Genomic DNA, 25155 nt, shown 5'->3' with positions numbered 1-25155 from the left:
TAAATGGGATCTGGCTAAAACTTCTTTGCAAAGAATTCTTCAAAATGTTCAGCCCTTATCAGTAGAACTGGGAAGAATTTGTATTTCCTTATTTTATTCATTAATTCAAGAAATATTTATTGAGCAAACACCTACAAGGATTGAATCTTTGGACAGTATAATGAATATGGATAACAATATTGTATTATAATATCAGACTTGCTAAGAGACTACATCTTAATTATTCCAACCACTAAAAACAAATGACAATTATATGACATGATAGAGGTTCTAATTATCACTAAAATGGCAGTCTTATTGTATATAAATGTATTAACATTTTTAAAAAAGAATTGAATCTTAAATGTGAGGAAGAAAGCACTGCTGTATGTGTGGTCTGACTGCAGAAAACCTAAAACAAGTAGATTGGTACAAGGAAAAGTCAAGGAGTAAGTTGGCTTTCCCATTTTAGTAAAACAAGTGAAAAGGCATGTTTCAGTCATAATGTAAAATTTGCAAAAATTTTGAAGCTATGAGGGGAAAGATGTGGGAATAATTTTGTAGGTAAGAGAAAATATAAACATCCATACAATACTTACCACCTTTTACAAATTAAATTCACTATGTAGGTATGTAAAAAGTTGGTTTGTTAATGATAGTATTGTAGTATATTTATTTTCAAGCAATAGTTTAAATATGAACCAGTTTACCTTTTAAAAAAATCAATGTACTTCTAAATGTCCTTTTTCTTTTGCAAATCGAGGAAAAACTGTAGAACTAACCCAGATTTACACTTTAGTTTTATTAGTTTGTGGAAGGCAAGCAAAAGCAGAATATTATATTAAATTATTATATTAAAACAAAGTTGTTATGATTTCTCAATTTAGGATCTTTTAGAGGGATAAACAATTTAAAAAGCATTTATTTTCAGTGAACAAACTTGGGGTGGAGGTACAGGACAAAACTAAATTTGCCGTACTAAATTTAACCATGTGGAGCTTTTTCTATCCAGTTTCATTTTCTAAGCTCTGCAAGTTGTCAGGTTCTGTTTCTGATGCTTCATCATTTTTATGGACTTCTGAAAATCAAAAGCTTGCCCAGATTGAGATGAGCTTCTCCACCCTTGCACATGTTTTTATTTTCATGATTTGTTGTTTCCACATATAAACCATTTTATTTCATGTGGTGAGGAAGGATTCTAAAGCAGGTAAGAAATAAAAACACTAGGAAAAAAATACATTTTCAATTCTAAGAGTATGGGTCCATAGTCTCTTATCTATAATTCAGAAATCAGAATAGGACTAAAAATCAAGTTTTTGTAACTCATTTGTTAGTAAAACCTGACCTGAGCTGGAGAGGAGCTATTTAGACTCTTTTGTTTATTCCACTGAATGTGATTGGTCATAGAAACAATGTGTGTGACTGGGTAGTTGCTCATTACTGTGCTGGGTGTTACTTACTATATGGTTTATGCACTATATACTTAAACCCTAACAATTCTAAGTTCTGGAATGCACGTGTTCCCAAGGATTTCAGGTAAGAGACTGCAGGCCTGTATTGGATATGTTTTTACCCCTCTGTGCCCTGTAATTGTGAAAGCATTGTGAAAGCAAGGGGGAAAGCTCCCTGTTTCTAATCTCTGCAGGTACATATGGAATGGCTTAGCAACACCATTCTGTTTGTCTTTTAAAACTTGGTCAGACCAGGAACATATCTCCTTGCTTGTAGATCAGCGGTTCTCAAAGTGCAGATTGGCAGCCTCAGCATCACCTGGAAGCTTGGTAGGAATTCATATTCTGGAGCCCCATCCCAGATCCTCTGATTAAGAAACTCTGGGGGTAGGTCTGGCCATCGTGTTTTAACAAACCCTCCACGGGATCCTCATGCACACTCAGGTTTGAGGACCACTGTTCTAGATCAGGATAGGCAAGCTACAGCCCACAGGCCAAACCCACATGCTTTTGTATGCCCCTCAAGCTAAAATTGGTTTTTACATTTTTTAGATGGCTGAGAAAAAAAATTTTAATAGACTGTTTTTTGACACATGAAAATTATTTAAAATTCACATTTCAGTGTCTGTTAGTAAAGTTTTATTGGGACACAGTCACGCCCATTCATTTATATGTTGTGGCTGTTTTTTTGCATCATCAGCAGAATTGAGCAGTTGCAGCAGAGACTGACCTGCAAAGCTGAAAGTATTTGCTATCTGATTCCTTACAGAAAAGGTTTGCAAACCCCTGTTCTAGGTCAGTAGTAAACACGAGGAATATCACAAGCAGAGAAGGTACTGAAACCTTCGTTTATCTGAAAATGCCAGTATCCTCCAGGATGAAAGTCTGTGAAACACTTACATTTCTGTATGTGAGCGTTGTTATAATCATCAGATCGTTATATAGCTGTACAGAGTTTTTACATCAACATAATCTGTGTATTATTTGGGAGGACTAAGAGCCAAGTAGTTGGTGGATATTTTAAATTTTGTCATTTAAAAAATATTTCACAATCTTCAGGCCTTTGGGGAAGATAAATTCACCTAAATTTTTTTTCTGATTTTCTTCTGAGCTTTACCATTTCTGTCTTCCAGGATGTATTGCCTTTCACACAAGACTGAACTAGTTAGATTGTGTTGCAGGAGTTTATTATTTTGTGCAAAGTTTGAGCCAGCCATTTAGATTACTCCTTAAGTGATCATTAGAGTGTCCCAGGTAGCCTGTAGTTAACTTGTTATATCTATCTATTCGGTCACCTCTCCGTGTTTACTTCATTTATGGTGAAGATGTGAAGAGAGAGGTATTTGATGAACTGCCCATATGGTTTTCATTATCTTTCCTGGAAGCTATAAATTACTCCCTGGACAGCATTAAATTGTACTCTTAAAAACATTCTAACAACTTGAAAGAGTGTACATTCTGATATCTGTTGTATTTGTGTGAACAGTTTTGATGATTTTTTTTCTTGGTCATTCAACAGTGAGTATCACGCAGCCCAATGGGCAGTTAAGTCTTTACTTGTACAATGCGTTAACGTTTAGTCATAAACATGTATTAACTATTTTATTTCTGTATGTGTGTGTGTCTTAATAAATTGTGTTCCTTAGGCAACTTGTTCCAGCGATGGCATGTTCCTCTAGAACTCCAGATGACAAGACAAATGGCTAGCTCTGGTGCATCAGGGGGCAAAATCGATAATTCTGTGTTAGTCCTTATTGTGGGCTTATCAACAATAGGAGCTGGTGCATATGTAAGTAGAAAAGCAGCTTGTGTAAAGAAGCTGCCAAACAGCTCCCACTAATAGACTCAGTACTACTCTACTTAAGACTTTTACAACTAATTCCCCTTTCTCCTTTTGGAAGAATTTCCAAAAAGCCTTCCTTAAAGTGCCTACTGTCAAATATCCTATGAGAGCTAATTTGAGAATGGCTGAAATTTAATCTCACGTTGATTATCTTTGCTCTTTTCACTTGTCTTTTTGCTCTTTACTTGAAAGCCACTGCATTTTCTTAGATTTGACTAATCCACAAAATTGTACCCTTTCCGTTGGATGTGACACACTAACCTGTGAATAAGGTCAAAATTCATTGCAGCCCCTTAGCACAATATTTGATTTTGACCCATTTGTCAGATATTTTATTTTTCCTTAGCTTGGGCTAATAAACATTTTAAAACAACAACCTTCAATCCAAAATATTAAGCATTCCTGAAAAGAAAACTACCCCTGAATCTCACCCAAAGACTAAATTATAGAAGTAGGCCTAGTATCTCTAATTGTAGGATGGAGTTTGTATGAGGTGAAAAACATGGTTTTAACCGCTATATGGTATTAATACAATAATATCTCCTTAAATGAACTCTGATCAGCTTAGTTGGTCACAGAGGAATTATTCTGTGGGAGTTTTTTTTAACTTGGCAAGGTTTGCTGTGACTAAGCAGATCAGGCTGAAGTTGGATCATGTAAGGTTGAGTGAACCAACTTAGATAACACCTAGTAACACCCTTGATTGAAGAAAGCTGTTTGTTTTACTTACTGAGAGCAAGTGGTTGGACGACACTACAATTTTAGTTCTCTCTACGTTGGTAAGATGATGACCTTTTCTTTGTTCCTTGATCACTAGGCTTAAAAAAAGTGGAGTAGGGGGGGACATGAAAATTATTTGAAGTTACCTAGATCATCATTCCCTGACCTAACTCCCAAATGCACAAGAAAAGTAAACAACTCTTGCCAGTTGTGAGTCAAATCAGAGTAAGAAATAGGTAAGCTCTGTCTGGTAACAGACTTTGAAAAATACATATTCTCCTCCAATCCTGGAGCAACATTTTTTTTCTTTCTGAGCACAGGGTAACCAAAAATGTTCCCTGCCTTTGTGTTGAATGTTTCTTCATTAATACTTAGTGCTTTTTCTATTTCCCTTTGTTTCTTTCTTGGCCTTATCTTTACCTACAGTTGTGCAGTGTCATCACCTAGGATCCCCTTCTAGATCACTAGCGTCTACAGGTGCTTCTGGGAAAGATGGCAGCAGCCTAGTATACTTCTTAATTGTAGGAGCAACAATCACTGGGGCAGGAGTTTATTATGTAAGATACTTAACACTAAAATATATTTTGGGGTAGGGTGGGTGAGACCATGGCACTAATGAAAACTTGATCCATTAGAATATGATGAAATATTCACAGCATGTGCTTTCTAGGTATTTATTAAAGGGACATTGTCAGTCACTAGGGAGTTCTCAAGTCTCATTCTTCAAACTGTTGAATTCTTACCAGATATATCTAAAGCCATACATTTAATGATTATTATAAATCCTCATCATCAACCCTTTCTTTGAAACTTTTGCCAACTTCATACTTCTTTTTTATGATGCTACGTTATATTGTGCTTTAGTGCTGCATACCTAACAAGACAGTCTCAAAGAGTAAACATTGAATAAGCAAGTAAAGGTAACTTGAACACCATCCATTTTGAATTATTTTAGGTAAAATGTAATTTTTGTGTTTTTGTGGGAAACAATAAATTAACCCTACTTTTATCATGAAAAGGCATTTTACTGAATGCTTCTGAGGAGGTCCAAAAAGCCATAGAAATTGCAGTGTTCTCCCCACTCACCCCCAGCCTCTATTTCAAGTAAATTCATTTGGCAGTGTCCCTTTTGTAATCTGTAATTTGGTCAAACTAGTGGCTGAAGTGGTGCAAGCTAACGCATTCGTATAGATTGCTTTCTTAAATTCCTCTCATTCATAATTCAGATACTACCCTCTAAACCTTAACTTTTCCATTTCATAGCTCCCTCAAGTTTTCCCATCAGTTCCACCCCATTCATTCAGAAATAGATTTGAAGTGTTTGCATTTGATATGTTTGTAACAATTGAAACCTCTTAAACCTCTGGTTTATATTGCTGTACCAGAGTTGGATGGCCTCCACAGATCTGGCCAGGTGAAGCTCTTGATGCCAGGCCACGAGACAAGGCCAGTCACTGTTGCTTTCTCCTGCCTTAGAAATGTCTGCGAAGCACAAGTTCCTCTCAAGCCATTCAGTTAAATGCCTCATTTACCTCTCTGTTTATCCAACACTGGTAATAATAAAGCTGCTATATTATAGTGGTTTTAGGTTAAATGATAAGCTTTTGTCTACCGATAACTGTTATCAAACTATTTTGTGTTGTTTTATATTAGGTTTTGAATCATTTAAGACATCCTCTGAGGTGGCTGAGATTTGTCAGTGAGCAGAGCCATAGTGGCCTTTACAAAAGTTATCTGCTAACATATGTCATAAATTTGTAGTTTTTCTTAACCTGACATGTATTCATGTCACTAACTGGAAATCTGCAAACTGGGAAGACAGAGACACGTGGGGGAAAGGTAAATTTTTATTTAGTAAGTTTGTTTAAACTTATTTTTATATCAGGACATTAACTTAAAAGCTAAATATATAAATATATATATATGACAAACCTCTTGTTCTTTCCCCACTAAACCTCAAGATATTTATTGGTCTGCTCTTCCCCTTGTGTGCAAAGCCATTAGGAGGTGTGAGAGGGCCTAGGCTAATTTTGGATATCCCTCTCAGTGTGACACTGACCTCAGCTTATTTCTCTGTTCACTCATGTTGACCAGCTTAAGCCATCTTTTTAGGTAAAAGTCCCTTTCTTAAAATAAATATTTTTTAAGGAATACATAAATGCTGGACTTGTGTATAGCATCTGATGCCAAGATAAAAACTTTCTTCCTGAAATTAATGTTAGTTGAATTCAAGGATTTGATTAATTTACTGCTGAATTAACAGAATAACCATTGTCTTTTAACATACAGTACTTAGTTTTCCAGTCCATTTTTATCATATGTTAGATGTTTCCAGGCTGATAAATGTCAGGCTCAGGTCTGAGGGTCCAGGTTCCTTATTGCAGCACATTGCCTAGTGGGCTACTCTGTAAGGGACTTATAGAAAATTCTTAGAACATGTTTTTATGCCTCTGATTGTCCTTACCTTTTCCTCCAATTAGTTAATAATCTGGGATTTCAACTGACATACAGTTGCTTAAATGAATTCCTGTCTTGTTGACCATATGGGGTACAAAAGAGCAAAACTTTAATTAAAACAAGTCATTCTTGCCTACTGCTTTTTTTTTAAATCTTCAATAAATTCTGATGCTGTATGTTTTTTTTAAAAAAAACTAGTCAATGGTAAGGTACCCTTCAATTTGAAAGGATAGAGAAAATAGTATATTTGAAATACAATAGGTGTTTAAGTGACATGCGTGACCCTTAATAAATATTGGCGTGTCATGAAAGGGTAGGCCATCGAGGGAAAGACAGTTACTCTGTTTCTCTAGGACACCGGCGGTCATGCTTCAGGGCATCATCTGAGTACGCAGCGAAACTTGGGACATCCACCAGGAAAACTTATGTCCCAGCTTCCTACCTAGGACCATATAGATTGGTTTCACAGCTAGTATCCAGCATCGTCCAAAACCCCTTTTATAAAGTTTAGCTCTTCCTAGCACTTTATTCTTCTAGTATAAAAATGTTTTTCTTTTTTCTTTAGCTGTACCTTCAGAATTAACTATGAGGAAAATTCTTCACGTAGAGCCTAAGGAAATCTGAAACTGGAACACTTTCATCTGCTTACCTGTATTCTTTCCACACCAAGTGTGTACACACTCAGTATTTTTTTTCTCAAGAAAATAATTGTACCTTAGTGATTCTAACATAGAAGAACTTATCTCATGTAGACAAAAGCTTCTCATTTAATTGAACGATAATGAATGTTACTTATTGTATGAGCTAGCTAGCTGTATGATGAAATAAATTTTCTCTATCTTTGGGTCTACAGGCCTACAAGACAATAAAAGATGACAAGAAAAGATACAATGAAAGAATTTCAGGGTTAGGGTTGACACCAGAAGAGAAACAGAAAAGGGTCACATCATCTGGTGAGTATGATTTCAGACTCAATAAGTAAAGGGAAAGTCATCAACAGTCTTGTAGACACGATGACGCTATAAAATTGTGAGCGTCCAGAAACTATGGTATTATCCCAGACATGGAAGCAGTTTGTTACGGTGTTTGACTGGAATTTGGGTTCGAGAATAAAATTAGTGGTAGTTATGATTGGTTGTTTTTCTTTCTATTGGATTCTTAAAAGGCAAGCTTAAAATAAAAAAGGCAAGCCTGGCAAGGGAAATTATTGGAAAAGAGATGAAGGACTTTTTTTTTTCAGTGAGGGCGTTCTTCTGGTCTGTTCTGTTCTCCTTTTGAATTTTTGGAGTTTCGAGTTATTAAAGATATATTTGTTTTCCTAAAGCATGTAGTGCTAGCCATCACTTCCATCCCACATCACTGGCTTGACTTTTCAGAGAGGAATGTTCTAATCCTTTCATAAGCCTCACAACTCTGGGTGGGTGATTTCCATTGCTTTCCTCCATAACATCTTCTTATTCTTGAACATTGTTTAATAATCCCCACTTCATCTGCTGACAAAAGGTGAAACTGAACTTGATATTTTCCTGTTGGTCATTAAGAAATTAATGGGAAGGATGGAAGCTTTCTAATGTATACTTTCTAATATACTTTAGAAATAGCTAAACATTTAATCGGTTCTAGTTCTGAGAGACTTAATGAGTGATATTGGCGAAATCATTCACCTCTATTTTGGATATTTTTCACTTGTGAAATGAAAGAAATGCTTGCTTTTCCTGTCCTATCTGAATGCTGTGAAATTTGATAAGATTCATGTAGCTGCAGTGTTTACTAGCTTTTTATATAAAGGATTGAGTCAAGTGCAAGGTGGTTTTTTTGTTTTGTTTTGTTTTGTTTTGATAGTGGCAAGGAGTCATCTGAGACTTTTAAAAAAGTCACCCTGTCTGGTCTTTTGCTTACAGCTCCAGAAGGAGAGCCAGTTCCTCAAGTCAAGGTACCAAGTCATGTTCCGTTCCTACTCATCGGTGGAGGCACTGCTGCTTTTGCTGCAGCCAGATCCATCCGGGCTCGGGATCCTGGGGCCAGGGTAAGGCACACATTGTCCCGCTTGGCACGGAGGGTGCAAGTATTTAGCCAGTGTGAACACTTAGACATTTGCCTGTTAAATGGCTGGACTGTGGTCAGTATCATTATTTTGTGTCTGAAGGTACTGATTGTATCTGAAGATCCTGAGCTGCCATACATGCGACCTCCTCTTTCAAAAGAACTGTGGTTTTCAGATGATCCAAATGTCACAAAGACACTGCGATTCAAACAATGGAATGGAAAAGAAAGAAGGTTTGTTCACTTATGTAAAATGGGCCCGACTAGCAACTTCAACTAAGCACAGGGAGTGGGTCCGGATTTTGCATGAACCACGTTCAGTGCATGGGATAGATGATTTGGCTGCACACTGGAGTCCACTGCAGTACACACTTGGTACAGCTCAGATGCAACAGGCTGTAGTGGTCCTGGATTCTGTTAATCGGATCTACCAACAAGTGAAGATGTAATGTTGGCCTCCAAAGTACTAATGCTCCTGTTTCCAGGACCTTTATGTTAGACTTCAGTGAAGAGCAGCTCGGCCTGTGTTGTCACTTCTTTATACTTGCCTAGTCATGTACCATAAAAGCAAAAACAAATGAAAAGAGAAAGGACACTGTTCTATGGGACTTTTTTTGACACCCTAGCAGGCATTCAGAATTGCAGGGACCACTAGAATGGAGAACTTCCTTTATTAAAATGTTTGCTTGAGAGACTTGGAAATAGAGATCCAGAAGCCTTTTCCTTTAAAAAAAAAAAAAAACTCCTTGGATCTCCTGGTTCCAGTACCATGTTCTTTGGGTATCAATTTTTTTCTCATTAGTGGATTCCTTTGACACTGGACTAAATTTTACAAATCTGCCTGCCTCCCTCACCCCCATTATCATGTTCTCTTCCCAAGCAAGATGCATACTTCCACTGATGTTACCCATCCCTTAATTAATACTTCATACTTAATGTCTACTGTTTGAAGCAAAGTCATCTCAGGGGCTAGACCTAGTTGTCCATTGACCAGTGCCATTCTGGACAGCTCATTTGGGTGGATGTGTGAATACCAGCTCCTTGGACACTCCTCTTGTTCTAACTTTGAAATGAACCTAAATCCAGAGCAGGGTTTCTCAACCTCAGCACTACTGACATTTAGGGTTGGATAATTGTTGTGGAGGCTGGACTGTGCATTATAGGATGTTTAACAGCATCCCTGGCCACTACCTACTAGACAGCAGAAGCATCCCTCCCACAAAGCTGTTCCAGTGAAAAATGTCTCCAGACATTGTCAAATGTCCCTGGGAGGCAAAACTGCCCCCAGGTTGAGACTCGCTGGTCTAAAATACCTCTGTATAAGTAAGTCATGGCCAAGATTTAGTGGCCTCGGAGGCTTACTTTGGAAAATGGTCCTAAAAGATTTTCATGACAGAAACAATTTTACTAAAGCTCCAGTGGACGGTAATAGCAGTTCCAGGTACTTAAAACACTTTCTCCCTTTTCTCTGTACAGCATATATTTCCAGCCACCTTCTTTCTATGTCTCTGCTCAGGACCTGCCTCACATTGAGAATGGTGGTGTGGCTGTCCTCACTGGGAAGAAGGTGAGCTATAGGCTCCTTCCTTTGTCGGGCTCCACATATGTGCCCATGTGGGCAGCGAGTATGGTGACTTGTATTCCCACTACCATTGATATCCTGCCATTGTCGTTCATTAAAGAAGGATCGAATCACTTTAGGTTTAACATTGCCAGTCTACACTAATTAGCGTGTCTTCCTGGAGGAAGCACTACTCATAAGCCTAGTGTAGCACGCCAGCTAACCTTTCCCAGGGAAGTCAGATCATTGAAGACCGTGACTCTGAAGCTGTTCCTTCTCCTGATTTGCTCCTCTGCCCTTCTTCTTCCTGTTTTTCCCCTCTACTATTTCTTTGGGATTATTGATGATAGGGGACTGACAAATGTATATTATTCAGGATAGTACAATAGTTCAGGCATAACATCAGCATGGAAAATATTATTAGACTTTACAAAGGTGAGTGCCTAAGTACTGGGGGCAGTTTCTGGAGGGCATTTAGGGTCTAGGGAGGGTTTTGTTCTGTTGTATTGTTTTGTTTTTGTTAATAGGAGGTCTAGAGTGTGTTTGTAAACTAATGGCAGTGTTCCAGGAGAGAGAGGAAAGGATTATCAGAAGGAGCAAAGCCCAGAGTAGATGGGATCCAGAGCACAAGTGGAGGGAGGCATTGACCTTTGATAGGGATGGGTCTACTTCTATAAGGGAATGTTAGGCAGAGAAGATCGATATGAGTTTGTGGAAAAGCTGGTAAGAAGACATTATGTATTAAGTATTCCCTATGTGTAAATAACACACAGGCCCTGCCCTCTAGGGACTAACAGAAACATGAACAAATAATCACAACACATAGATTTTGAGTAAGAAAGAAATTCAGTACATTGTGGGAATTACTGGGAAGTGTGCCCAGTACAATGATGGTTTCATGGAAGGCTTCCTGGAGAAGGCAGTCTTATAAAATGAGAAAACTTATGGAATGAAGAGGCATTCACCAGATTAGAGAAAAATGAAGAGCATTCAGCATTCAGGTAAAAACAAATAGCATAAGCGAAAGCACAAGGGTATGAAAAAAGCATGTTTGGTGCAGGGAAACACAAGCAGCGAGGTACTGATACAGCAGAATGTACAAGTTAAGGAGTGGCAGGAGGTGAAACCAAGAAGTTATACAGGGACCTGATCGTGGAGAGCGCTGTCGTGTGAAAGAGCTTGAGTTTTATCCCATCGTCACCAAGGATCTGTTGAGTTTTAGACAAGGATATGAAACAGTTGAGTTGAATTATAAGTAATCACTCTGTTGGCTGTGAGGAAGATGGATCTCAGGGGAACAAGACTAGAGATAGACCATTTTGAAGACTATTATAACCATCCAGACGAGCGGTGATGGGAGCCCAAATGAGGGCAGTAGTAGTGATGATGTAGTAGTGTAGTAGTGAGGATGAGGATGATGATAAAGGGGTAATAAGCACAGTTTTAAAATGCTTTACGTTGTATTACATCATGTTGTCCTCACAGTAATCTTACAAGGTAAGTACTATCATTATTTCCATTTTATAGAGAAAGTGAGATTAAAAAGAGGTTAAGCAACTTGCTCAAGATCACATAGCTGATAAGTGGTGGAGATAGAATTTGAGCCCAGATCTTTCTGATTGGAGAATTCTGATTCCAGAACCCAAGCTCTTAATAACAACATTGTATAGCTTCCCAACAGAAAGGTGGTGGAGAGTGGGGAGCAGACTGGAGGCATGCTTAGGAGGCCAACTTGGCAGGGCATGGTGACTGACTGAAGGTGGAACACAAGGAGGGTGGGGGATGCAAAAGTGACTTTCTAATTTCCAGCTTGTGGTAGATGGTGGTACACCCCCACCTGAGAGAGACATGGCAAGAGGAAGATCTAGTTTAAGGGAGAGATAAAATTTAGTTTGCAACTGTTAAGTATGAAGTGGAAATCTGTGTGGAGATGTCCTGAGGGCAGTTGGGTACATGACTAAATGTGCAGAGGAGGGGTCTGGGCTCAGTAGAGATTTGGGGATCATCTGCATACATGTAGGAGCTGAAACCACGAGAGCAGGTGAGGCCTCCCGCAGAGAACTGAAGTCGTCTGAAGAAGAGTGAGGCAAGGATAGAACCCTGGGGAACCCAACTTTTAGGAAACAGGCTTAAGAAAAAGTGTCCACAAAGGAGACTAGGAAAAATTTGAAAGGGCAGTATGTCAGGAGCCCAAGGCAGGGGCCAAGCTTGGAGAGAGTTTCAAGAAGGAGGATGTGATTCATAGTATTACTGCAGCAAAAGAAGCTGCTAAGAAAAGAATTGTAAAATGACCCATTATGTTTAGCTGTTCAAATATCATCGTGGAGTTAGAGAAGAGGATAAACTACTTTTTCAGGAAGTTTACATGAGAAACCGGAGATGGCATTGGACAGAAACTTGAGGAGGACAGAGAATCAAAGGTGGGGCATTTAGGATGGTACAGACTTAAACATGTTAATGGCCTGAGTTCTAAGATGTCAGGAGAGAGAGGTGGGGAGTGAGTGAGTGACTAATACAGGAATGTTCTGGGAGTGAAAAGAAGGGTTGGGGGTCAGGCATAGAAACAGAACAGAAAGGCCACCTCATCCCAGAAGCTACAAGAAAGGAAGTCAAGTTTTTGTTCAGAGGTTAGGAGGTGGGAACTGTTACGGGAAGCTGAGGAAAATCACATTAATGGCTTTGCTTATTTTTTCAATAAACTAGGATACCAGTTGGTTATCTGAGAGTGAGCGGCTTGACAGTTGAGTCGAGGGGTTGGATTGAAGAGGGCACTTACCCAGGACAAATCAAAGGCGGCTAAAGAAGCTACTCACCCGTCCAGACTCAGTTTATGTCATTGCCCCTGGAAAGCTTGATTAGGTGCACCTGTCATATGTTTCTAGTGCTGTCTGCACTGCCCTTACCAGAGGATTTCTCGCTCTTGATTTCTCACTCTTGATTGTCGTGCTTGTTAAATTGTCTGTCTTGGCTACTACACTCTGCAGGCAGAAAGGTATCTTTTTCTAAACATTATGTCCCCAGCATGTAGCACAGTGCCCAGCACACACTAGGTGCTTAATAAATATGCCTCGAATGAATGGTCTCATTGCTAGTAATGAGTGGAGCAGAGACAAAAACCCGTCTCTGACTCCAAAGCTCAAGCTCTTCACCATCAGAAGGAGCAGGGTGCAACGGACTTCGGGGTGCTGGCAGAAGCACAGTGTGAATGGTCTACTGTAGGCCCAGATTACTAGGAGTGAAACAGCCCGCTGGGTAAATAGAGAAAATCAAAAGCAAGTATAGGTGACAGTGAGACTGAGAAAACTGGAAGGATGGAAAATGGTGACAGAGTGAGATATATAAGGTGGAAGTACAAGTCTGAGATAGAATTCTGCATGTGACTCAGGGGAAAAGTATGATCCAGGTGCCAAGGACTTCAGTGGATGAGGCGTGACCAGGAGGAGGCTGGATGACACTGATTGATAGAGATATAGGTTGATGTCTCTTAGAGGGGATGAGAGGGTACAAGAGTAACCTGCAGCCAGCAGCAGCCAGCACCATCTCCTGGCCTTGTGACGGGGAGGAGTGTGGGTGAGTGAGCAGTCTCTACGTATGAGCTGTCTGGGAGGGTGGGGAGCTCAGTTTTAGTGAAAGCTAGAAGTTGGAGAAAGCATCCCTCAAAAATGTTGAGGATGTGGGAGAATTGTTTACAAAGAAGCAAGAGTCCCAAAGAGCCAGGCAGAAAATTCTGTCCCTGTTCTCCATTTCCACAAATTAGGCGGGAACTTTGAGACAGTGGGGATTTGCTCTGATGTTGGCTGCTTAGGAAATTATGACCACTTAGAGGAACTGGGTGCCAGAAACTGTAGTGCCAGTGATTACTTACAAATGGTTTCTTAAGGATCACCTTTGGTCAAGAACTAACTCTTCTCATTGTGCTGACGGCTGATAGGTACAGGGTTCCTTTTGCGGGTGATGGAAATGTTCCAGAATTATATAGTGGTGACGGTTGCACAACCTTGTGAATATACTAAAGACCACTGAATTGTGTGTTTCCATATGGTGAATTTTATGTAATGGGAATTATATATCAATTTTTTAAATTTTTAGCTTAATTTATCCCTGTACCTTTCTGTATATATGTGTGTGACTACCAGGTAGTACAGCTGGATGTGAGAGGCAACACGGCGAAACTTAACGATGGCTCTCAAATAACCTATGAAAAGTGCTTGATTGCAACAGGTGAGTATTTCTGGAGGTGACTTTCTTCCCTGATACAGCTCCCTCAAATTTTAGTATAAAGGCACTACTCAATCTTAAGAAAATCAAAACCCAAACTCTCTGAAGTGGGTATCTTTTGGTGCAAAGCTTGGCTGACTGCAAGCACCTGATCAACAGCCCCTCTGGATTAGCCTTACTGTTCCTTCTGGCAAAGGCATGGATGGATATTGAAGAGAATTGCCGTGTTTTTTTGTCTCCCTGCTTAGCCCTTAACCCTGGCCCTCTGCCCTGAAAGTGAGATAGCCTCATGGCTTCACTGCCAGTTCCAGTCAGAAATCAAGAGAAGAAACTGAAGCTGTTGCTTAAACAAATGTAGCTGTCCTGTCTGATGAATCCTCATGAGAAACTCAAAGAGAAGGGGAAGCAAAAAGTGAGGCCTTCTGGCCATCTATGAGGAAGGTGGGCCCTTTGAAGAGAGACTCTCAAATCTGCTTCTCAAAGGAAATTGATAAAGCCCGCTGTGGGGCGAGCTGAAGGAAAACAAAGCCTTCATATCCTGTTGATAACTGCTGTACACACCACAGCACCACCTTTGTGGGGGGATCGTCTGGGCTAGCTCCGGCCTGTTGGGCTAAAGAGTTTTTCTCTTCTTGTTTCCAGGAGGCACTCCAAGAAGTCTGTCTGCCATTGATAGGGCTGGGGCGGAGGTGAGGAGTAGAACGACACTTTTCAGAAAGGTAATTGCTTTAGTGCTTTCGTTGTGTTGGTTTTGAAGAGGTAACATAATCTTGTGGTCCCCAAGTACCCACCCAGGAATTGGGAGATCCAAGTTCTATTTATGGCTCTTCGGCAGACTTGTTATCTGGCCTTGAGCAAGTCACTTCCTCTCTCTGCACCTCAAATACCTCACTCGAGGGTTTTAAGCTCCTAGGAGAAAAAAACATTTAGTTTTTTTTTTTTATTGCTTGGTATAGTTCCTTCTGATCGCCCTTCTATAGTTGTTTTTTCCTGATGCGTTTGAGTCATTGGAACTCCATATAGCCTCTTGGCATTTTTCATTGCAAGTGCTATTGTGGAGACTTTAGGGGGGAAAAGAGTATCTAAGTGAAAAAGGAAAGGGGGTTTTGCTTCTTAACACCGTGCTTTACATATGAAAACTGCAGAAAGTTTTCAGCCGCTGCTGTGGGTATTTGAAAAGATTTGTACTATCCTTTAAGTTCTTAATGCAACAAGGTTTGTCACCCTCAGCACCATTGACATTTTGGACTGGATAACTGTTTGTTGCGAGGGGCTATCCTGTGCATTGTAGGGTGTTTAGCAGTGTCCCTGGACTCTACCCGTTAGCTGCAAGTGTAGTCCCCTCCCACCCCAGTTGTGACAGCCAAAAATGTCTCCAGACATTGCCAGATGTCTCCTGAGGGAGAGGGGGCATATTGGCCCCTAGTTGGAAACCACAGTTACTAGAGAGAGTGTTAACATTGGAGAAAGAAATAGAGGCTGTAATTAAGCCAGTTGATTATAAGGAGAAGATATTATATGTAAATTAATGTTGTCAAAGATTTAGCAGAAAATATTTCCTGATATTATTACCCTGTGCCCCTTTGGGAAATCAATGGACTAAACTGGTGTGATCCTGCAGATTGGAGACTTTAGAACCTTAGAGAAGATTTCCCGGGAAGTCAAGTCAATTACGATAATCGGTGGGGGCTTCCTTGGTAGCGAACTGGCCTGTGCTCTTGGCAGAAAGGGTGAGTATTGGGGAGTGACCTTGATTTTCTTTCTCTGGTCTGATGTCACATGCTTTTCAGAGATGCACTTGCCAGGATCAGTAGAAAGAGTTTGATTAAGGTTTATACGCTGAAAAACTAATCACTGAGCTTAGTTCTAATGAGGGATGCCTTAGCGACCGAAAAGCTGTCATTTGAGTGGCATTTGAAAGCAGCACTGCTTTCTTTCCTTTCCTCTCACTTCTAGGCCAGGACTCCTTAGAAATAAAACATTAAGGAAAGTTAGTTATTAAGATGGTAAGGGCAATATAGACTACAGAAGTGTATGTATCTTTGAACTGCTGCTCCCTGTAAAAGTCAGAGACTTCCTTCAGACACATGATGGTTCCAGCTTGACAGATCTGTGAGTTTCAGTATGAATGTTTTGTGGCAACTACTTTTCTTAATGTTATTTTTCAGCTGTGTGAAATCAGGGCATCTTCTCAGGAGGGTGCCTACTATTCAGAGCTTGCAAGGCACGTGTGTAAGTCTCGGTGTAAGTGCACTGAGTTCACAGTATGTAGTTGAATCCAGGGGCAAGTTCTGGCACCTGTCGTATTTGCCTTCTGGATGCCCTTGTGCCCTAGTGCCCCACAAATGGGAGCGCTGGCCTGGGTCGTGGCATCGCCCTGTGTGCAATAAATAGCTGCCTGTGGCTCCTTTACCTCTCTTCCTGTCTTCCTAGGATTGGCTTTTGCCTCTTGCTATACCTACTCTGTTTCTTCTTCCCAGCTCGAGCCTCAGGCACAGAAGTGATTCAGCTCTTCCCTGAGAAAGGAAATATGGGAAAGATCCTCCCCGAATACCTCAGCAACTGGACCATGGAAAAAGTCAGACGAGGTAGAGACACTCTTTGCACATGCTCCCACTCTTGCCTTGAGTTAGGACTAAGGCAAAGTTTGCTTCTTTGGGAACCCCCTTGACATAAGGCATAGCAGCCAGCAGATGAAATGTTTCCATCATTCTCCAGTCAGCCAGCTTCTTGTAGGTGTTCTGAGTCTGATGCACCAGATTCCTGGAAGCGCTAGAAGTGAACTGTGGGTGTAGGTGCTCGTGGCTCTCCAAGGCTGCCTGCATACTGATTATTACTGGTTTTATGACCGGGGATGCCTCTCGTCAGCTGCTCTCGTCATGAAGGTGGAGGCCCACAGGCTCAGCCTCAGGTCTTGTTTGTCTTCACAGAGGGGGTTGAGGTGCTGCCCAATGCTATTGTGCAATCAGTTGGAGTCAGCGGTGGCAAGTTACTCATCAAGCTGAAAGATGGCCGGAAGGTAAGGAGGGGAAGACAGGCTGCCAGAAGACCTTCCAACCCTGCCCTCCCCTTTCCTCATTCTTACTCCTTCATTTGATACTGGTAGATTAGTTTTCTTGGCAGCTGCCATTAACCTGTCATAATTTTCTGAATGAACTGTCTGTCCTCCACTAAAATAAAAATGAAGAGAGCCAGACCAGACACACAGGAACCATTTCCCATTGCTCCCTTCTATCTGTATCACAGATTTTTGAGACCTTACTAGGGTGGCAGATTTCTATTCAGATGACAGGGGATATGTCTGTGCAGAGGGGGTGGCACTTTATAAAATGAAACTTAAAATGTGTTCTGTTTACCAGAGTTAACCAATGATTTTTTCATAAAGCCCCAATTCTTGATGACATGATGTACAGTTGCTCTGTCCACAGGTATATGTGGAAACTGTGATAACTGACTAAATTATTTCATTTTGTCCTCAGGTGGAAACTGACCACATAGTGGCAGCTGTGGGCCTGGAACCCAATGTTGAATTGGCCAAGACTGGTGGGCTAGAGATAGACTCTGATTTTGGTGGCTTCCGGGTAAATGCAGAGCTCCAGGCCCGCTCGAACATCTGGGTGGTAAGTGTGCAATGATGGCCTGACCAAGCCTGAGAGCAGGTCTGCCTGGTGGTGTGTGACAGCTTAGCAGCAGCTCACCCACATAGGGTCAGCATGTTTGGAGGCCAAGAGTGGAGAGCAGAAACACGTGAACTGCTTGGCTAACCGATCAGGTCTGGCCTCAGGCTGCAGGCTTATGGAAAAGGAAATGAATGGCACACATGCCCACAGCAGTAGGGCTCTCCTGGTTCTGTTGGCGAAGCCATTGGCATCACCCTGGTGCGCACGTGCTCAGCTTTCAGATTGATCTGCTGTTCCCTTTGCCTGAACACGGGTCTAGAGAATGGAGGATGAGGGAGTTTTATAACATTCTCTAGAAGGGAAAATTACTCCATTTTCATTTTCCTTGAAGACTATTTTTAGCTGTTTTTAAAAACGTGTTATGACACAAACAAGACTATGGTATGTAGGAACCATGAGGTAATTTCCCTATTGTTAGATCATTACAACTGTATTGTGTTTGATTATGGACTCTGCAACTGAAAATCTAGGAACTTTGAAGGGTGTTTTTCCCTTAAAGCTTTCTTTTTTTAAGGTAAAGTGTACTGGATTTTTAATCTTGTTATAAAAGCAATACACACTTAATATGGAAGACCTAGGCCAAAAGGAGAAAAGGACAGTCACCTGCAGCAACCACTGATATTTTTGTGTATTTCCTTCTCTTTGTTGTCTTGCGCATAGGGTTTTTTTCCCTTTGTTGTAGACACTCACGACGAGCATACTATATGTAAACATTTGTATTCTTTTCTTTTTCACTTAACATTTGAATGTAAGTTTTTTCCTCGTTGCTTCAGATTCTGGAAACAGTTTAATATCTATATAATATTCCATTAGCTGGATTTCAGAGTGTATCTCGCCGTTGCTCACATGTTGGATGTTTAGGTTGTTTTGGGGGTGTCTGAATAGCCACAAAGATGAACAAAGGGTGAGAGAGCTCACATACCACATCCTTTGTGCAGCTGGCCTTGTTCACCTCTAGCCTGGGGTTCTCTCTGCTTGAAACACTGAGCTCGCTTCTCTCACGTGGCACACTGTAGTAAGGAACAGTGCCGCACCTTCCTTAACTCGCTTACACACTCCTCGTGGGCAGAGTCTGTGTCAGGTCTGTCTCTGCAGCCCAGACAGTATAATGCTTTGTACAGAGCAAATTCTCCATAAGTACTTGTTGAATGAATGAAGGAATATTGAATGACCAAAAAAATCTTATCTTGCAAAAGATTTCTACATTAAGAGGCAGTTACACCTAAAAACTGGTTTCCACACGGGAAGAAATATTCTGCAAATCATGGTTATTAAATATCTTATTTCTGCTGAGGGCAGAATGAGAAGAAATAGGTGTAAGCTGAAGCCTTGAAGATTTAAGTTACCTTTACGGAAGCATAGAATGTCTTTTTAAAAACGGAACCTCGACTGTTTTTGATAGTGTAGGTAGGATTCTGGCCTGTGGATGGAAAACATGAACATTGCCAGCATTTTTTGAACCCCAGAAGTTTACATTCTGTCCTTAACTTGCTTTTTTATCATGTGCTAATGTAATGTTTTTGTATCCAAAGGCAGGAGATGCTGCATGTTTCTACGATATCAAGTTGGGTAGGAGGCGGGTAGAGCACCACGATCACGCTGTTGTGAGCGGAAGATTGGCTGGAGAAAATATGACTGGAGCTGCTAAACCGTACTGGCATCAATCAATGTTCTGGTAATAGATTTGTGCCTTGAGGACGCAACTGGTTAGAACACAAAATTAATGGAACCAGAGTTATGTCATGTGGTTTCCTTGTGGGTCAGTTAGCTTCATACACAGTGGGGAAAATTCCATCTCGTATCCATGCATTCTACTCCCAAGCCACCTTCTGGTGAAAGGGTTCCATTTGGCACAAGTTAGACGAAATGAATGAATGGAGATGGCATCAGCACTTCTGCTAAAATAGTGCAGAGCTCCAGCTACGGTAGGTAGTACACAACTATGCTCTTAGACGCGGGGGGCAGTATATTTTACTTGCTCTTTGGTGCTAACTCTAAGGAGCCCAACCTACTGAGAAAAGAGGCAGATCACTCATATGTAACCCTTAAGGCCAGCAATGCAGAGTCAAACATATATAGGCAGCTCTCTGGAGAGCAAAAAGTTAGCAATGGAAATTCCTGAGTACTGGAGCTGGGCCCATTTGGCCTGCTGTCATCTTGTTGATTTGAAAGATGGGGTACATAAAAAACTTCAAGATTCCAGAAGCCTGTAAGCAGCTTCTGTTGGGGAAATTCTCAGCTGATGGGAGTACACTTTAGGACGATCACACACTGTTTCATGAGTGGGCAGCAAAAAACATAATAGACGGGTTTCAGGGTCAACACATGTAAGATAATGCAGTTAGTAAAAAAAGTAGCTCATAGTTCTACAATTATCAGTCAGGTCCCAGAAACAGAATCCAAGAAGTCATTGTAGACTGTTCTCCGAAGACACCAGTCCAATGAGCTTCTGTGGCCAAGAAGATAACAAAATATAGAGCACCAGAAACAAAACAGCTCGAGTAGCTTAGATGATTACAAAACCATGGTGTGCTTTTGCTACAAGTATTCTGTGAAGTTCCTAGCATATTAGGAACAGCATGATGATAACAGGAAAAGTTTCCAAGAAGAACAATTTAAATAAAATGATCAAGTGGATGATGGTGCCTCTTTATAGAAAGCATTTCAGCCTTGAGAAATGAAGGCTAAGAGGAAATATTGTCAGTTAATAAAAACCACAAAATATCTCAGATTCTGAATTCCATAAACATGGAGCACTCTTTCAAGTTTTTTTCATCTTTAAATTTAAATTTATTAAGACATTCAGCTGTGTCTGTCAGGCTACATCCAAATTTGCTACTAAAAATAAAATAAAGTCACATCTCACATTAGGAATACAGAGTCTGGAAAAAACTTTTTGAGCCAAGCCTATTATATAAATAAATGACTAGTTTCTTTTCATATCAAAATTCCCATAAAAAGTACATTTCCCCCTCCCCAGTTCTACCTGTAGCCATGATGAATGTAAAAATTTAAATATGACACATCCTTGTCAAAGAAAAGGTACAAAGTCTATTAACAGTTTTAAAAAAATGACATTTGCAGAGTGTAATCATAGTTATGTACTCATTCCCAAAGTGCAAATATTGCCATAATTTAACACTGTTTTGATTCAGTTGCAAGAATTAAATATTATACAGGATTGAACAGTACACTTAGGGCCTTTATCAGTGCCCTAAAGCCCTTCCCACTTTGATCTCCTACACTAACGTGGACTCCAGAGTGTTCACCAGAGTTTTAGTTTACTTCACACAGCCAACACAGTACAATGTATTAACAAAAGCTTCATATACAGCAATATATTGAAGACTCCATCATAAAGTTCAAGGGTCTCAGATTACATGAATGCACCCACAAAGCCCAAGTGCCCACCCACCCCCCTCCCCCAAAGCACTTACAAAGTATGAGCATGCTTCAATCTTTTAATACAATCCGTGCTTTTACATCTTTGATTTCATTTCAGTGCTGTGCAAATAATCACCTGACTGAGTTCCAGTTAACTGAGGGAGAAGGAGGTGGAGAAAAGGCTGGTCACTACTCATACTTTGTAACAAGAATAATCCTGTGCCACAGAAACTGAAGTGTCGGTCCCACCTCTGCCTGCTTCCTCCCATGCCGGCCTCATGCTCCTTATCCTGAAATCTGATTTTATTTATCCCTTATAAATCAGGGGCAGTTTCTGAAAGCTGCTGAGGTTGAATAAAGGTTTTAAAAGGCAGTTTTAGAACGAGATAAAGGAAGGTAGTGAATAAGTCGACGTGGGGAGCCCATCACTCCCCACATGTGGTCGGGGGTAAACACATGATTCAGTTTTGGACAGTGTAGATCACTGTATGGACACATGATATGTATAGTGGCTTGTTAAGTTAAAAGCTGTTTGGGATAATCATGCTTTCTCACGATTGTCCCCACATGCCTTAGCAGGCGACAAATCAGTTTGGCGTTTCTCTGGCTGTCACACATACCAGGTTCTGTGGTTGGCATGAAAGTGCAGTGTCCTGGAGAAAATGCACTGCTGTGTCATTCTTCACAACACCTCTGACAGAACACCCGCTTCTCTTTCCTTCCGTAGGAGTGATTTGGGCCCTGATGTTGGCTATGAAGCTATTGGTCTCGTTGACAGTAGTTTGCCCACAGTTGGTGTTTTTGCAAAAGCTACTGCACAAGACAACCCGAAATCTGCCACAGAGCAGTCAGGTAAGGAAGCCCAAGCACTTCTCTTGGAAGAGTGTTGAGAAGCCGTGGTCCAGATCCTCCTGAACAAGGGGCTCCTGTATTGGCTGGAGGGAACTGTCAGTGAAAGCCTCTCTTCATGTTGTGCTTTAAAATAAACCAAACCCAAAGTCCTCGTTCTTTAGTGGTCTGAGAGCTGGTGAAATCAGGGATCCTGGTCAAAGCATAGACTTGAGATACTGTGGGTGTCCATCCTAGGCTCTGGGCGGCGGCCAGCTCAGTAACTCTGTAGTCAGGTTTGTTTTGAGGGACTAGGAGGATCTGCATGATGAAGAAAACCTGAACGTTTTCAATGGGTTTTTTTCTTCCTGCTAATCCCAAGAATTAGGCCTAAGAATGTTAGTTCAGGACCTGCTACCCTCCTCGGGCCCTGGGCACTGAAGAACTGGGCTGAGTAGCTCTTGAGCTGCCTCCAATTCCATGTGTCAGATCTTAATGCTAAGTTTTCTTTAAACGGGAGGCACCTCTCTCAGAATGAACTTCTCTCCCACATACATCTCTTTCATTAACTCCTAGGCCTCCTCTCTCTCCCTTCGTGACCTTGGCTGAAGTTATTTAACCTCTGTGTCCTCTTGTTAGAGGCGTTCCAAGGACAAGTTGCTCTTTAAGAGGGAGAAAGCAGACATGATGTGGATATGAGGTCCTTTTCCTGTATAAGCTAAGTCGATTCCATAAATGCACACCTTGATTCTGACCTCTCCTGGGAGTGGATTCAGGAGAGGGACCCAGGGACTTAGAAATTCCAGGGCACAAGTCCATCCACTGAGCAGTATTACATGAAGTCCAGTTGTTCTCAGAGGACAACGTGCCCTCTCTCCATGCTGCCACGACCACCTCGCCCAGGAGGAAACACTTGCACTATGGTTTTTCCACATGGAAGTGCCTTCTCCTGATTCAGCCAGTGTCTCTCTCGGAGTGCCGTCCAAAAGAACATTCTGCTGTGATGGCAGTGTTCTGCCTCTGCTCTGTCCGATACATTAGCCACTAGTCACATGGCTCTTTAGCACTTGAAATGTGGCTAGTGCAAATGAGGAACTGAATTTTACATTTAATTTAATTTAATTAAAATAAACTTTAATTTTGAATTAATTTTAATTAGGATAGCTGTATGTGGCTAGTGGCTATTGTACTGACCATGTAGCTCTAAAATGTTTCTCAGAGGACAAGAGCAAGTCTTCTGTAGTTTGAAAAAAGATACCAGGAAATATTCATAGTGTAAATTTAAAATGCAATAGGAAGTTTTGGGTCAGACTGACCCGGTGCCCAGGAGCTGGCAAGGAAGAACTTTTATTGGCTTTGTTGATGGAGAAGGCCAGTGTTTACTGAGGTGGCATAGAAAAACAAGTCATCCAGAAGCAGCTTGAAGCAGGTGTCGAAAGATACTTGCCTTCTAGAATTTCCAAGCTCATCATAACTGACTTTGTTTTGTTTTGACTTTGCTTGTTTCTTTTGGGGGTTGGCCACAGGGACTGGTATCCGATCAGAGAGTGAGACAGAGTCCGAGGCCTCAGAAATCACTCTTCCTCCCAGCAACCCTGCAGTTCCCCAGGCCCCCACTCAAGGGGAGGACTACGGCAAAGGTGTCATCTTCTACCTCAGGGACAAAGTGGTGGTGGGGATCGTGCTGTGGAACATCTTCAACCGAATGCCGATAGCAAGGAAGGTAGGTGCCTGGCAGAGCTCTAAGAAGGAGATGGGAAGTGTGGGCCGGAAACCCTCCTGTGACTTCATCGGGTGCCCTGCCATGCATTGTCCACCCAGGTCAGACTGTGCCCGAGCAGAACAAAGGTCTAGCCTTGGCTCAGGACTGTTTCTTTTCTACTCCGGACTTGGCTGGGTGGCCTGGCCGTTGGCACATGCTCACTTGGGCTGGGTAGAAAGCCGTTCCCACACGTCCCTCCCAGTGTGAAGTGGGGACTGGCCCAGGCTGCCCTGTCATAAAGTGTGGCCCAAATGCACACGGAGTGAGTTATACTGATTGTTACCATCTCCCTTAGATCATTAAGGATGGTGAGCAACATGAAGATCTCAACGAAGTAGCCAAACTCTTCAACATTCATGAAGACTGAGGCCCCCGTGGAATAGGCAGGCACTTCACTGTCCCTGACAGCAACTTGGATGGGTAAAGGAGCATTTTTTATTCAGCAGACATCCTCTGGATGTATGAGTGTGAATGATCAAGTCCTTTGTGAATATTTCAACCATGTAGGCAAATTCTTAACGTTCACATCACTAAATAAAACGTGCTTCTTCTAAATTAATTTCTGTTCTCTTTGAAAGGGAGCAAGTGGGTGAAGGGAGGAAAGCTCTGCATATTAGAGAGCAAGCCAGTCGGAGCTCCTACCAAGTGCATGATCTTCCTCAGCCTTGCTTTCCCTGCTTCACTCGAAACTTTTTTTTGGTTCCCTGAACTTCTCCCTCGCCCCTCCAGACCTTTCTGTATTGGCCTCCTGTGGCCCTTGCCCATAGCACTTGATGCCTCTCCCCTCCTCTGGGGAAGGTCTATGAAGACTTTCCCGACCTTTCCAAGCCTGTTCCTTGTTTCTGTGTCTCCCTGCTGCTCTGCAGCTTCCTGGAAGCCAGAACTCTGGCTTTACTGTCTTGCTTATGATTCGCTCTCCAGAGCTTAGCACAGGGTCTGGCTCATAGTAGGTACTTAGTAAATTGTTGAATGAGTGAACACATAAACCTGTGGACTAGACTCTGCTCTACCTGGAACAACTCCTGTATGTACCCTCTGGCCCCAAACTGGTTGGTCGTGGGAGGGGAGGGCAGAAAAGACATTTATTGCAAACAGAAACAAAGGATCAAAGACCTGGTGCTTCATGGCTAAACCTGGAGCCTGACTCTTTGAGAGATCATGGTCTGTCTCTCAACTCCTTTGCCCACTGTCCCCAGATTAGAAATCTGTCCTCTCCTAACCCCTTTCAT

The 25155-nt window shown here is 41.5% G+C and overlaps 1 protein-coding gene across 2 annotated transcripts in view; it reads left to right on the top strand.

Moving 5' to 3' along the window:
• Positions 1 to 24485, top strand: part of AIFM1 (apoptosis inducing factor mitochondria associated 1) — a 28122-nt gene extending 3637 nt beyond the window's left edge. The window contains exons 2-16 of one of the 2 annotated variants that reach the window (XM_006204005.4): positions 4420 to 4550; positions 7304 to 7403; positions 8352 to 8476; positions 8597 to 8727; positions 9970 to 10060; positions 14191 to 14275; positions 14915 to 14991; positions 15894 to 16002; positions 16753 to 16860; positions 17203 to 17291; positions 17752 to 17892; positions 19485 to 19627; positions 22064 to 22188; positions 23691 to 23887; positions 24222 to 24485. In XM_006204005.4, coding sequence (XP_006204067.1) covers positions 4420 to 4550; positions 7304 to 7403; positions 8352 to 8476; positions 8597 to 8727; positions 9970 to 10060; positions 14191 to 14275; positions 14915 to 14991; positions 15894 to 16002; positions 16753 to 16860; positions 17203 to 17291; positions 17752 to 17892; positions 19485 to 19627; positions 22064 to 22188; positions 23691 to 23887; positions 24222 to 24293 — 1724 coding nt within the window. In that variant the 3' untranslated portion in view covers positions 24294 to 24485. Of the gene's footprint in view, positions 1 to 3076; positions 3220 to 4419; positions 4551 to 7303; positions 7404 to 8351; positions 8477 to 8596; positions 8728 to 9969; positions 10061 to 14190; positions 14276 to 14914; positions 14992 to 15893; positions 16003 to 16752; positions 16861 to 17202; positions 17292 to 17751; positions 17893 to 19484; positions 19628 to 22063; positions 22189 to 23690; positions 23888 to 24221 lie in introns of both variants that reach the window. The other variant, XM_006204004.3, reaches the window with a different exon arrangement.
• The last annotated feature ends 670 nt before the right edge of the window (positions 24486 to 25155 follow it).

The sequence above is a fragment of the Vicugna pacos genome, chromosome X, assembly GCF_048564905.1.
Source record: "Vicugna pacos chromosome X, VicPac4, whole genome shotgun sequence".
NCBI lineage: Eukaryota > Metazoa > Chordata > Mammalia > Artiodactyla > Camelidae > Vicugna > Vicugna pacos.
This window is presented reverse-complemented; position numbering and strand designations above follow the sequence as displayed.